General features: G+C 37.2%; 1 protein-coding gene across 1 annotated transcript; it reads left to right on the forward strand.

The window, feature by feature from the left end:
* Positions 1 to 3,738: 3,738 nt before the first annotated feature.
* On the forward strand, positions 3,739 to 13,264 carry LOC140951548 (uncharacterized). Its single transcript, XM_073400826.1, has 3 exons — positions 3,739 to 3,792; positions 10,229 to 10,256; positions 10,844 to 13,264. Exons 2-3 carry the CDS (start codon positions 10,247 to 10,249, stop codon positions 11,851 to 11,853), a joined length of 1,020 nt encoding a protein of 339 aa, XP_073256927.1. The 5' UTR covers positions 3,739 to 3,792; positions 10,229 to 10,246; the 3' UTR covers positions 11,854 to 13,264.
* The last annotated feature ends 2,307 nt before the right edge of the window (positions 13,265 to 15,571 follow it).

Raw genomic sequence — 15,571 nt, forward strand, 5'->3', positions numbered from 1 at the left:
CTTTATTCAATTCTCGTCTATAGTTTTGTACTTTTTCTTTTATTTTTTGCTTTGAACAAAAGAGGACGCACGAACGAAGCGTCTCTGCTAAATTAGTCGTTTGCAAAAGGATTTTCAAAACATCCTTAAATTTTTGGCGATTTTTAAGTTGGTTTCCGAATATTTAAGGGTCATATTCAAACTAAAGGTAGAATATTTCATACTTTATTCAATTCTCTTTTCCATCTTCGTAATTTTTCTTCCGTTTTTTGCTATGAACAAAAGAGGATTAACGTTCGAAGCAGAACAGTTCTTTCATTCGAATGTTTACGAATTGTTCTGATTGTTCAAGCGCCAAAAACAGAATTGAGCGACGGCTTATCAACATGTGATCAGCCGGGCATCTCATATCAGTGTCAGCATTAAAGGAACATTTGATTTTTATTTTTATTTTTCCTTGAATGATCGACTATTAATTTCTGTTATTCCTCTCGCTTTGTTTCGCTAGGTTTCACTATAAGAACTGTAAGAACAAAAAAAAAATTCACTGAGGTTTCTCTTCTTTCTTCCACTATCCAGCTATTGCAAAGAGATTTACTAATAAAGTAAATGCTAGATTAGAAATCTAGGCCACCAAAATTTCGTGCTGAATCTAAATAGTTTAATTCAGTCTTGCTCTGGTGCATGTAGCGTATGAAATCTTCCGCAGTTGCTCAGTCTCTGCAGGGAACAACAGCAAGCCTAACCATGCCAACTCTCCCGCTTTTGGCGTGAGACTTACGCTTTTTTGCCTCGTCTCCCGCTCTCTCGCTTTGGTACATAAATCTCCCGCTTTTTACGTCCACTATAAATATTGAATACTTGTAAAAAAATAAAACAGACATCCTCCTTGTCGTTTTGTGAGTCTTTTTGTTTCACACTCCCACTAGCGAAGATCGAACGCACTATCTGCACAATGATATAAACAATCTTCCTATTGGAGCAGCTTTTAAGCCAATGAACGATGAGAATACATGAGACTTTCCCGCCACATCAAATGGCGGGAAAGTTGTACCTCACGAGTTGTACTTCCAGCTCCTGTCAGTCATTGCACAACTCTGTGTGAAGTCGAGTGAAGCAATGGCGGCCACACATTTTTCACAACTGCAGCGTGAAATTCTAGGATTTACGCGTCTAGGTTTCCCAGAAGTGCAGAGGTAGCTCAAGTCCCATGTTCAACCGACCTTTCAATTCAAGAAGCCTTACGACATCCCTCCTTCGTTCGGTAAGTTGTTTTAATGGTTTTTAATAAACTTATACAGTTGACTCCCGATAACTCGAACCTCGCGCTAACTCGAACCAAAATCGATTTCCCCTGGATTTCCGCCATACATTTACTGTAATTTTACCCGAACCCTCGATAACTCGAACTCCCGCTAACTCGAACCAATTTTCGTTTCCCCTCAGGTCATTTTCTATACAATTTTACCCTCGATAACTCGAACCATGTTTTGAGCGCTTAAAAAGTCGGGAAAAACAGTGTACTAGCGTCCGAAACATTGGATTTTGAAGTCCCATTGACGTGCTGCAGATATAGTTCACTAGTGGAGGCTGATGTTGTTTCTCACAAATCTAACGTGAAACAGCTTCACTTCTCAAAACAGTCAAACTCAGGCTCTATTTAGACCATGTTTTGTTACGTTATAGGTTGTGGTTTATAATCTGAAAGTATCTTTCAATTTTAACTTAACATTTCTGCAATAAAATGTGATTAAAATGTTCACTGTTCAGGAAAAACTGTTTTTCACCTTACGTCCAGTTATTTTCTTCGAGCTCCCGATAACTCGAACTTTTTTCGATTTCCCTTAGCTTGAAGGCTCGAGTTATCGGGAGTCGACCGTATTTGTTAAATTACTGAATATCAATTACCTCAGAGATTCAATGTCTTTTCGAACGGCAAGTTCGTGTGTTTTCATATTTTTCAAGGAGGAGCCCTAAATTAATCAGTTGCAAAAATGCAAGTCCACATGGAAACTTATCCCGGATAAGAGTTAGACGATATTCGATATTTGCAAACTTGTGTTATAGCTATTTCTACACCTAAAGGCGAATTTTCCTGACCACGTTTGTCAAATGCATTTGAGAATTAGATTTCAGCACGAAATTCGTGGTTTCAGCTACTCACAGCACTCAGCTAATTATGTGCGCGCTGTCCACTAGCGTAATTTACTGTCGCGACACAGAAAAAGCCAGTTCACTGCACTAGGCGAAAAAAAGCAATATTTGTTCGATTTGTTCTTATTTGAATTTTTCTGCTTCTCCGGCGACCAAAAAAAGAGCTTTGCAGATTGTAATTGGTTAGTTTCATATTTTGGTAAATTTGCCAGAAAAATTAAAAAGCAAAGCATAATTTTGGAGCATGCTCGAGGATCCAGCGTACTTTGCGCGCCTCCCTAGCGTTTGGAACTCCTGTTGTGCGGGAGGTCGGGTGTTCGTATCCTGGCCGAACGATCCACTCAGGGTTTTAAAATAATTGAAGAGAATGTGCTGCCTTTGCTCTAAACTTCTGCAAATGGTTAGACATTCGCGTCTTATCGGATAAGGACGTTAAGCCGGTAGGTCCCGTCTCTCACATGCACTACACTAACCTGAACCAGAGGGACGTTAAAGAACCACAGCGACCGTCGGAAGTTGCCCATCCCCAGTGCAGGACTTACAACACTATGGAGGGTCATAATGTTAGAAAACTCGAAAGGGTTAATACGTCACCCTCGCAAAACAAAGATCAAACATCGAACAGACTGTTTTAGGCGATTTCTATAGTGCACGCGCTATCAGCCGTCATCCTCGTATCCTGTCACCGATTGTTAAAGACCCCACTACACTGTCAAACAATTGCAAGAACCGATATCTGTAAGTCAATAAGGAATAACTTCAATAAAAGTCGACTCATAAAAATGTCTCCCGCTTTTCAAATTTTTGGGGTTGGCATCTATGCTAACCTGCCATTTTTAACTGTCACCGACTCATTTGTGAAACTGAAGTGTGTCAACCCGTCTTGGTATGTTAAACCATCGAAGTAATTCAAGCTAGCTGTAATCCTTGAGTTAGCTTCATTTTACCTCCCTTTTGACTATAAAGAAATAAATTCATGAAAAAGGTGCAAATAGTTGACAATTGCGACTGCCAATGATCAACAGCTAAGTTCTTTTTCAAGGGTTTTAATAGTTTGAACATGTAGTGGGGCACTTCACTTTGTTTGATTGTGTTCTTGAGTTTGGCTTCCTGATATTCTCCTCTTTCACCAGCCAACTGATAATGTCTCCGAAAGTAAAACCTTTTTTAAGTTTGTTAAAATTGTTACCCAACTGTTCAAGAATTTATACTGTATTTATACACGGTTAACAAGAATAATAAATAATCACTGAACGCTGAATCAATATAAGTGGGTCTTATCCAGGAAAAAAACTTCCAATTTCAGCTCAATTGAATATCATTGCGTTCGACGTTAGGAGAACGCTTCGTAATCTTTGGGGATCCTGTGGTCGATGGGATACCTGTGCATGCCAGGCGTGAAGATTCGAGATTTTTGGTTACTTGGACGGGCGATGTTCAAAATCTGCGCCATTTTGAATAATTATTAAGCGCGCGCACGAATTTTAAGCCCAATAGCCGGCCAAAGAAATTGCGGGCTCACCTGGTGGACATGCGCACACAACTATTTTTATGCGAGAGCAACTATACCTCGTGCGAGTGCGCACGCAACTATACCTCGTGCGAGTGCAAGCTGCTCGTGCGTCCGTGTCGCCTCCGTGGATATCTTTGGATTATTCGGTAAGTTCATTTATTTTTCTCAAACTTCATGCGATGTTTCTTAAAAAGTTCATCGCTTCAACTTGTCAAAGCCTTACCAGGAAACTTTTTAGTACTCCAAGAGCATGTAGAAAGCCCGATGTCGGCGTTGTCCGAACTACAACAAACCGAAGACCTTCGCTGCTCTCCTGCTTTGAATTGATGTCCTCGAATTTGCCGAACAACAAAGCAAATCAACCGATAACTCTGACACAAAGTTGTCTCAAAGCAAATCTACCAAGCCATTGTGCTTTGACCCATAGCGGTCACAAATACAAACCAAACAAACCGAGTCATTGTACTCGGTGGCCATTGCGCCAAATGACCCGTTGTGGTCACAAAGCAAATAAACCGAGTCATTCTGCTCGATGGCCATTGCGCCAAATGAAAAGTGACAAAAGTCAAATGGTTACCGGGCTGATAAGTGGTGATTGTAGTTCACAAGATCATGATAAGGCTTTGACAAGTTATTCTTCTGAGAAAATTGAAAATCATAGTGTAACTATTTCTGAAAATGTTGAAGTTCGTAAGAAAAGAGTGAATTGTCAGAGGAAAAGGGACAGGGAACCATCTCGCGTTCCTGTTAAAATAATTCTAAAGGCACTAAGTAATACGAAGTCTAGGAATAGAATCAAGTCTTTTGTAAGACAACATCTTCCAGACAGTTCTTTTATCACTAATTTATGTAGAAATTACAACACCTGGAAATTCTGGTATACCAATGATCATTATTATAGTAAATTTGTTTTTTACATGAACATACAGAAAAGAAAATTTACAACAACAGATAACTATTCTACATGTAACTGTAGACAAACACATATCCGTGTGGCAGATTTAATGAATTCTGGTGGAAAAAGCTTTCCTCAAACTCATAATGATAATTCAAAATTAAATGGAGGTATGTCTCCTGAGAATGCTGTTAGTCATGATTTACCATGGGATTGTTTAACTGAAAGGCTTCGTCTCATAGGACTTATACCACATGATGTAGGTGGATTTGGAGATTGTTTCTTTAAATCAGTTTCGCACCAACTGTATAGGACTGCTGACTTGCATCTTGAAATTCGTATGGCTGGAATTGGCCATTTACAGAGTTACCCAGAATTGTATATTGAAAGCATTTCTAATGATCACTGGAATAACTATATTCAACAAATGTCAAAACAAGGCACATGGTGTGATAACATCATAATGCAAGCTGTGGCCAATGCATACAACTGTGTCATTCATATCACACAGTCTAATATAAATTCACCTGAAAGTACAATCTTAACTCCTGTTGCTGATCAGGATGGACGAAAGACAATATTTATTGGATATATTAACGAGTTGCATTATGTTTCAACATTGACTGACAAAAACAGTAGATATAAAAACAAACTCACATGCATAAAGAGAAAATTATCAGAAACCAATGAAAACAGACATGGTAGACTTCTTAAGCACAGAAATTACATGAAAAGAGTCAAATATACAGAAACAGCTAATGAAAGGGCAAGCAGACTTGAAGATAAGAGAGGCACTTATAGAAAAACAATGTCTGAAGAAACTGCTGAAAAGCGAAAAGAGAGACTTAAAAATAAGAGAGACACTTATAGAAAAAGAGTGTCTGAAGAAACTGTTGAAAAGCAAAAAGAGAGACTAAAAAGTTACAAAGACTCTTATAGAAAAAGAACGTCTGAAGAAACTGTTGAAAAGCGAAAAGAGAGACTTGCAAATAGGAGAGCCAGTTATAAAAGGTCTCAAACAATTTCTGCAGGACAAAAAGAGAGCTCTGCTGGTCCAGTTCACGAACAAAAACATGCACAAAATAACATGAACGATTTTCATAAGTCCAATCAGTATTCAGTTTGCCAATGCACTGTCTGTTTTGAAGCATGGCCATTGAAATCCAGTCCAAGGAAGGTTGATCACTACCAGTGTCAGAGGTGCATACGAGATAAACAACAACCAAAAAAGTTTTCTAAGGAAAATGACATGGTGCCATCATTAGTACCTTTACAACTGCAGGGGTTAACCCAAGTAGAAGAAATGCTTATTGCACGTGCACTTCCTGTTATGCGAGTTTACATAAAACCTGGTGGACAAAGGGGCTATTCAGGCCACTGTATCAATTTGCCTCAGGATATAGCTGAACTAGCACATTCTCTGCCTAGATACCCAAAAGATCTATCTGTTATTGTTGTTAAGATGAAAGGTAAAGAGAACAGTTTTAAAGATGTGACAGTGCGAAGGCAAAATGTAGCTGATGCACTACAATGGCTTGTTAATAATAACTCACACTACAAGGACATAACCATCAATCAAAATTCTTTAAATTCTTTACCAGAACATGGTGTTCCACATGGTCTTCTCTCGGTTGAAACAGAGAATATAGATTTGGATGCCACATGTGAACCTGACTTAGGTCCTCAAAATGAAGATGACATTGTTTATAATGAGGGTACTGAAATGAGTAGTTTTCTGCCTATTCCAGAGTGTCAGCAGCAAGAAATAGAAGCTGTGCGCCAACAATTGTCTAATGATTCTAATCACTTGCCCTGGCCAACAGTTGGCAGTGAACCATTAAACGAGTATGTAACTCCCTTTTTAGCAACAATGGCTTTCCCAACATTATTTCCAGATGGTAAGGGTGATCCTACTAACCCATCATTACGCCGAGATATACCACTCGGAGAAAGAGTAAAGCACCTTTTAAAGTTTGGAGAAAACAAGAATGACAAATGGGTATATCGCTTTGCTACTCACCCCAGATTTGGTTACTGGGCATTGAATATGATACAAAGAAAACGTATTCTGCAACAGACAGGCATGTTCCTAAAACAAAACCCAGGAGAAGCTCATTTGACTGCTGAAGAGCTGCGGCAAATGGCAACTAGCAATAACACAAGTATGTTTATATCTAAGATATCACGCTATCTTAGTAACATTACTGGTTCTAATGCTTGTTGGCACAAAGCTAAAGAAGATTTAAAAGCAATAATAGCCCATGCTGGAGCTCCAACATTCTTTTTCACATTCTCCTCTGCTGATATGCATTGGCCTGAACTTCATGCAATTTTTGGCAACTCAGTCAGTAATAATTCAACTGACAACAAACGGCAGAATGTGATTAACAATCCTCATATTACAGACTGGTTCTTTACACAGCGTTTAGAAAGTTTTATTAAATACTGGTTATACAATTCACTAGATGCTGAGTGGCACTGGTACAGATTTGAATATCAAGCTAGAGGTAGTATACATTGTCATGGTGTAGCAAAGCTGAAAAATGATCCAGGTTTATGTAAACTCTCAGAAACAGCTCTAAAAGGCTATTTGGCTGAAATGTCCACTAATACAGCTGAGCAAGTCAATATACTAGAACTCAATCAACAGATAGTGGATGGGAAAAAGGCTTCCCAGGTAGTTTGTCAGTATGTAGATTGGTTATTGTCTACATATAATCCAGATCCACCAGATAATGGCACATGGGTGAAGCCCTCTATTCATCCTTGTCAAAAGCGTCACAAGGACCTTGTAAGTTTACAAGACTCTGAACAAGATTATGTTGATTTGTTGAATACTGTACAAAGGCACACTCGCTGTAGTACAAACTATTGTCTTAGAAAGAAACAAAACGAAACAGAACTGAAATGTAGATTTAAGTTTCCATTTGAACCTTGTGTTAATACAAAACTAGAGTTTGAGCCCATTCATACAAAAGATCGAAGCACTCAATACAAAGCAAAGATCATAACAAAGAGGAATGATAGCAGACTCAATAATCACCAACGACTTCAGCTTCAAGGCTGGAGGGCAAACTGTGATATTCAAGTGATCATTGATTATCATGCATGTGTTGAATACCTTGCAAAATATGCTTCAAAAGGTGAACCAAAGTCACCTGTAATGAAACTTGCATTTAATTCTATTGTCCGTAATTGCAACAACAATAGCAACCCTACAAAATTGATAAAAAAAGTGATAATGAAGTCACTTGGCCAACGTGACTTCTCTGCACAAGAGACTATGCATCATCTGATGTCACTGAAACTTGTCAGCTCATCATTTAATGTGGTACCTATTAGTCTAAATGGTTCACGTAGAATCAAAACTATAACAAATGATGGAGATACTGTAACCAATGACTCATTGCTTGATACTTACGCTAAAAGGGAAAAATATATTCAAACCATCCCAGATATAATGGCTCTTAATTTCATTCATTTTGCAACAAAATACAAACTTGTCAACAACAAACTAACAGTTCAGCCTCATAACATGATTCCCAGAGTTTTTCCAGTATTTTCTTCCAATTCAAAAGGTCCAAATTTTGGACTTTATTGCAAATATCAGTTACTTAAGCACAAACCTTGGCATACTACACAAGACAATGCCTGGGATTGTCAGGAAGGCACTGATGAAATATACATCACAAAATGGAAGGAATTTCTACAAACACCATATGCTGAAGAGCATGTTCCTGACTGGTATGAAAAACTACAAAGTGTACAGAATAACACAGAAGAGGAACCAAATATAGAGCACTCTTCAGAAGAGCTTCCACAGCGTGAAGAGTGGATGGATTTAGCAGATCTCATACCTGGGTATTTTGTTAACCAAGATAATATAACACAACAAACCTCTCAGCCTGATTATGACTGGCAAAATGACAAGATTAAGTATGCAAATCACTTAATACAGGAAATGCCATCCTGGATAAAAACTAAGAAAGATACTTTGGATTCTACCTTTGGTTTGCAACAACAAAATATTGATGTTAATACATTCAGTGACATGCAAAGACATGCCTACAATATGGTGAAAGCACATTCTGAACAAGCCTGCCCTAAAGATCCATTGCTTCTTATTATACTTGGAGTTGCCGGTACAGGGAAAAGTTACCTCATTAATGCCATCCGAAACCTGCTCCAACACTCTTGTGCAGTGACTGCCACAACTGGCAAAGCTTCATTTAACATAAACGGATGTACGATCCATTCACTATTAAAATTGCCTGTTGGCCCAAGACATAACAAAGAATTAACAGGACAAGGGCTTGTCACATTACAAACCAAGCTGAAAGATATCAGTTATATCCTAATTGATGAATACTCTATGCTAGGACAAACATTGTTTGGCTGGATTGATAGACGCTGCCGACAAGCAACAGGCAAAAATGACGAAGTATTTGGTGGTAAATCCATGATATTAGTTGGTGACCCAGCTCAATTGCCTCCAGTGGCAGATAAACCATTATATCATTCGAGACCCTCCAGTTCTACAGGTGAACAAGGCTATTTAGCTTATCACATGTTTGGCAATGTTGTAAAACTGTCAGTAAACCAGAGGGTTCAAGGCTTAAATCAACAGCAAGCTCAGTTTAGAGATTTACTCATACGCCTTCGCACAGGAGATTCTAATGAGCAAGATTGGAAACTTCTTTTGGCAAGACAGCCTTCCATAGCATTGAACGTGAATGAGTTTCAAGATGCCACTAGGCTCTATTTCAGCAATGAAGAAGTTGCCAATTATAACTTTGAACAGTTATCAGAACTTCATCAGCCAATAGCCTGCATCACTGCACGTCACTCTAGTGATATAGCTAAGAAAGCAAGTTCGGATGACATGTCAGGTTTACAACCGACCATTTTCCTTGCAAAAGGTGCACATGTAATGCTTACCATGAACCTATGGATAGATGTTGGACTTTGTAACGGTGCAACTGGAACGGTTGAAGATTTCATTTATGCAAACAACCAGCAACCACCAGACTTGCCTGTCGCTGTCATAGTAAAATTTAATGAGTATAGAGGTCCATCTATCAGTGATAGCATTCCACGATGTGTGCCTATATGCCCAATAACAATAACCTCACAGACACTAGATGGTTTACATGAGAGACAACAGTTGCCTCTCAAACTTGCTTGGGCAATCACAATACACAAGAGCCAAGGGTTAACACTGCCAAAAGCATGGATTGACATTGGTCAGACTGAAACTACTGCAGGCATTTCATATGTAGCTATAAGCAGAGTGAAAACACTTTCATCTTGTATTATTGAACCAATGACTTTTGAAAGACTTAAGAGTCTTAAGAAATCCACTAATTTAAAATATAGACTTGAAGAAGAAAGCAGGCTATATAATCTAGCAAATATAAATTGATCCCAAGTTGAGTGATGCGAACAAAGTCACTCACAACAGTACAGCACCCAAAATTGATTAATTAGAATAAATTGATTATACGGCCTTCAACACATGCATACATAAATGATTTTTTTTTATGGTTATAAATAGTTCACTTTCCAACTACATTTAAAGCAAAGTTCCATGTAATGTTTCAGAGTGTTGTATTAACTAGGGTTTAAAGGTATTTTAAACACCCTCCTAAAACATCTGTATACATCCTTATTTTTTTTTTTTTCAACAGACAAGACAGAGATCTAATATGGCTTCAGGTATGTATCTCCCGGTCATACTTAAATATTATGGTTATACGTTCCTTTCTTCTATTAAACTAATGCTTCTTGTTTTAAAATCATTTTATAACCTTACCTGCTCTATATGCTCTCATTAATAAAACATATTATTTTGAACATCTAGGTATTAGATGTACACTGTTTCCTATCACTTTTGTCACCCTTTAATGTTCTCATGTAGTTATATGATACAATTTATTTTTCCCACACCTCTTGCATGTTGGTGGCAAACTTTGGCCAAAATATCACTGTTATTTGTACTAAAAATAATCTTAATTACAGTAATTAATGAGTGGTGAACTGCTCCTGTTTTGCTAAATTTTAACACTTCCCCTTCTATTAAGCCCTTCCTTTCTATTTAGCCCCCCCCCCCCCCCCCCCCCCCCAATGTGCCTTAAAACAATAAGCCCCCTGTGGGCTTAATAGAGGATTTACAGTACATGAAACAAGGAGACTAATATTTACACATATGTTTTTTTCAAATAACACAAGCTACCTTATGCAGTAATCCCATCCATGCCAAATTTATTACATTAATCTAAATATCTTTTTACCTCCTCCTACAGAAAAACAAGACATAACTTGCTTTGTGCATAATGTCTCACCAGTAAAAAAATCTGGACCAACAAGCTACTTTAACTGCCACCTTCAGACAGAGAAAGATCTCATTGGCAGTGTATGCTTTGCAACTGAAAAGAAGGAAACTCTTGATGCAATGGCCGCACAAAGATCACCGGTTAAAATTTCAAATTTTAACATCAGCAATAAGTATGGACGAAGTGATGTAGTAATAAACAGGAACACAACCATCACTTCAACAACAGCTGATTTTCCATACAAAGCACAAGATGATGTCACATCAATTGCATCCTTGTCAAAAGTAGCACCACAACAGCTAGTGTCAATAAAAGGAAAGATATCACATCTAAGTGCGACCAAAACTATAGTCATCCAAGATTCTCCTGTCAAAAAACAGGAAGGCTATATAGTTGATCCATCTGGTTACATAAAAGTTATTTTCTGGGGTGAGCATGTTGACAGCGTCACACCACAGTCCACCTATTTCTTCAACAACTTGAGAATGAAAGTATCTCAGAATCAAAGATACTTGAACACACCAAAACAAGATAATTTATACACCATCAAGGACGCTGAACCCTTCAAACAAACATTACCTGAAGTCAGTGACATCTCAACAACAACGGAAACCATTGGAGAAATACTAGGAATAAGCAGTGTCACCAAATACAACTGTTGTTGTTCATGTTCAAAAAAAGTTACAATCAAGGGAAAAATTGCAGTCTGCGATAACTGCAAAGTAACACAAAAGGCAACCAGCTGCAGTGTAAAGTGGACACTCAAGATCCATATCCAAAACTCCAAACAACCACTGCAGAAGCTTCAGCTACAGGTTTATCAAGAAGCAGTGCCAAAGTTGTTTTCAATTTGTCACTTAATTGCAAATGAAACAACAGAGGAGGAAATCACAGAGGCTGTCTTAAACCTAGACACAGTTAAAGTATGCTTTGACACGCAAACGCGAAAACTTGTGGACATTGAAAAAATTGCCATTTAACATGTTTTGTTGCATTTTCCTTTGTAACAAACCAATCTCTAGTAACTATTTAAGTTACTAATAATTCATGCTATGAGATACAAACACTAAAACTTTTAGATATCGCAAAAACTTTTATAGCACTTAATTTTTGAATTTCATATTAAACTTTCTTGAAACTATTCCATTTACTATTATTCATGTTACTGTTAGAAAAATTAGTCTCGCTCATTTAGTATCTAAACTACATTGTAAATGAGTAGATTCTCATGTTTTAATTATTGCATTTTACCTTGTGACTAATCGAGTTAGTATCATCCAGGGCCCAGTTGTTCAAAAGACGATTACTGCTAACCCACGATTAAAGCTTAATCAAAGATTTAATCTCTTTTGTTTAAAAAGATTTCAAAAGCTAATTATAAGCTGCACATGAAGTCAAATCGAAAAATAAAACTAAAGAGCAAGAATTCTTAAGAAAATCTCTTTTGGTTATTAATTTAACTGGAATAAAAATTGACGCTAACCCTGGGTTTGCTTAATCGCGCTTTGAACAACCCGGCCCTGGTTACTGTTAAGATAAGAAAAATAGTTAAACAATGCTATGACACACAAACACGAAATATTTAGACATGGAAAAAAATCTAAGTTTCATAGCATTTTGAACTTCATCACAGCTTCATGTTCCAGTTCTTGTTATAAAATTTAGTCTATCTCTTTCAGTTTTTCAAGATACTGAGTAGATTGACATGTTTTTTTACATTTTCTCTTGCAACTAACCAATCCCATGCAACTATTCAAGTTACTATTCATGTTACTATTAAAATTTTTTTGTTAAACTATGGTATGACATGCAAACACCAGAACTTTTAAACATTGCAAAAAGTTTCATAGCATTACCAACTTCATAACTTTCTTGAAACTATTCAATTTACTATTATTCATGTTACCGTTACAAAAATTAGTCTCACTCATTTAGTATCTGAACTACATTGTAAATGAGTAGATTGACATGTTTTAATTATTGCATTTTACCTTGTGACTAATCGAGTTAGTATCATCCAGGTTACTGTTAAGTTAAGAAAAATTGTTAAACAATGCTATGACACACAGACACGAAACGTTTAGACATGGAAAAATCTAATTTTCATAGCATTTTGAACTTCATCATAGCCTCATGTTGTTGTTATAAAATCTACTCTATCATTTTCAGTTTTTCAAGATACTGAGTAGACTAACATGTTTTGTTACATTTTCCCTTGCAACTAACCAATCCCTTGTAACTATTCAAGTTACTATCATTCATGTTACTGTTACAAAAGTTAGTCTCCCACAATCAGTATCTAAACTACATTGTAACTAAGTAGATAAACATCTTTGGTTACATATTTGGGTTTCACTATTAAAGTTGCTATTGTTCATGTTGCTCTTTAAATACTTCGTCTTTCTCATTTAATCTCTCAACTAATTTCCTCCTCTGTTTTTGTATGATTTTAGCTAAATTCATTGAACTTCGAACGCACTTATTAATCTTTGATTACTACTAGTTAAAAGAATAAACTGATTTTTAGTACATTTTACACATTGGGCTTAAAAAGTGCAGTGGTTGTTTAGTATTTTTTCCTTTATGAGAGCCATAATAATTATTTATTTGTTTCTTTTAATATTAGAAATAATTTAACTGATGTACATGTCTCCCCTTGTCAAAGAGAGAAATTGCTGTTCATTTCCAATTACAAACTGTCTTCAAACTCTCATTTAATTAAAGAAGTAAGAACTAAAGGGTAGCAGTTTTACTACCATGTGATGGCAAGACTTGGAAGCTATTAGATGAGATAAATGATTGATCAATAAGACCCTTTACTAAAGAGCCAAAGAAAAATCACATACAGTGAAGAGAGTGCAATACAGAGTCTAATCAGAGGTCCAAATCCTCTTCACTCTCTAATAAAAGGCAGCCTTTATTATTATGGACGTTTGAAAGCTTGACCCATTCTCATCTAAGCTCACAAGAGCTATTTTATTGCATTTACCAGTATAAGACAACAATCAAAATTAATGCCGGTGGAAAGAAAAAATAGGTAACACAATCGATGCTTGCTGGTAACAAGATATCAATGATCTGAAGTTTTCTCGAAGCTTCATTACCAGGAGAAGCACAATCTGACTCTTTGTAAACTCTCTTTATTCTTTTTTTATGTTCTTTTTATTCTTTACTCTTCCTTAATTTTTCTCTTTGAAGTCTAGAACTTCATTCCTTGATTCTTCTGATTCAGTGAAACCTATGAGGTAAACTTATAGTTAATACTAAAACTCAAAAATTCACAAGCTTTAAACTTTAAAAGTTTATCATGCTTGTTAAAGGTGCAAAAAATTAAACAAATGAACAAGCTTAACTAAATAAATAAATTCTGCAGCTCGGCCAGTACCTCTTTGTTGTAGGACAAGCCAGTACACAAACAAAATTAAGTGCTGAAGCTTAGTGTAAGAAAAGGCTTCTTTGATCGCACTAACATTTGTGTATGTTTAAAAGCTCTACAACAACAACAACAACAACACATTATTTCACCCCATAATATACAAGAAATAAAAATTTATAACAATAGTACAGACGATGATAGGGGGCTGTCTTGTGTCTTGTGTCTGTGTCATTGAGCTCATTGCCCGCTTTCGTGCCACCAAGAAACGACCCACAAGAGTCATCGCTCGCCTATATTACAAAGATTTGCTCTTCTTCAAACGTAATAAGGTAATATAATATTAAAGTAAATCGTTTACGTACCATTGAAGAAAAGTCGCCAAAATTTTAGCAATGCTCTTTTTCTCTCAGTCATCTTTCTGATAAAACTTGCGATCAAAACAATGGAAAACCTCGCCGAGAGTGTCAAAAGCGTTTTCCTTTATCCCTGGTTTACTTAGAATTCCTTAACGACACTTGTACTTCTAACGTATTCGCAGTATTTCTCCTTCGTTCACGTCGCAAAAGTGCATCCCCCGCGCGGCTATTAAGCGCAATAAGCGCGGCTACGGTCATTCTCGTCACCAGAGCCCGGCGTTTGTGGCTATGGGCTAATGGGCTATGGTTAAGGGCTACGGTTGGTAAACAAGTGATGTCACAGACATGCGCAGTACGTTATTCAACCCTGTCAAAGAAAGAGTACTCCATGAGTCAGAGCAGTTTAGCCAAAGCTTGAGTTTGACACATGACACAGGCCCTTTAGATTATCAATAGCTAGTGTTTAGAAGGGTGAAAAAGAGGAACTTATCATAGTAGCTCTTCATTCTCGTCCCCAGAGCCACTCGGTTTAATTTTCTAACTGACCAGTGGTTCTGGACGCAAAGAAAAATATGAATTTTTTCATTGGCTAAAGGGAATTGAATGCGCAAAGCAAATTAAAAATATAATCTACTGCGCATTACATTGTAGTTTCTGCCCTCTCGAACTGCAAACATGAAATCCGTGTCTAGTTTACGTCGATCGCGACAATCCTGTTTTAGCAACTGAATGCAATAGCAGTGAAGAAGAGAATTGAATGTCATGTTTGAGAAGTTTTTACGAGAACCACGAGCCCTGACAAAGAACGTTAACCTTCGTTGTGGGCTAATTTTGCCTCTGTATCGACCGTCGCATTCGGGGAAACTGAAAGGAGGAGTGAATGGTTAGCCCTTGCTCACACGGATTAAAAGTTTAAAATCGAGCAATCGACCCTTGTATGGCGTTATTAAATCTAATCAGTCTGTC

Source organism: Porites lutea, chromosome 11 (genome assembly GCF_958299795.1).
Source record: "Porites lutea chromosome 11, jaPorLute2.1, whole genome shotgun sequence".
Classification (NCBI taxonomy): Eukaryota; Metazoa; Cnidaria; class Anthozoa; order Scleractinia; family Poritidae; genus Porites; species Porites lutea.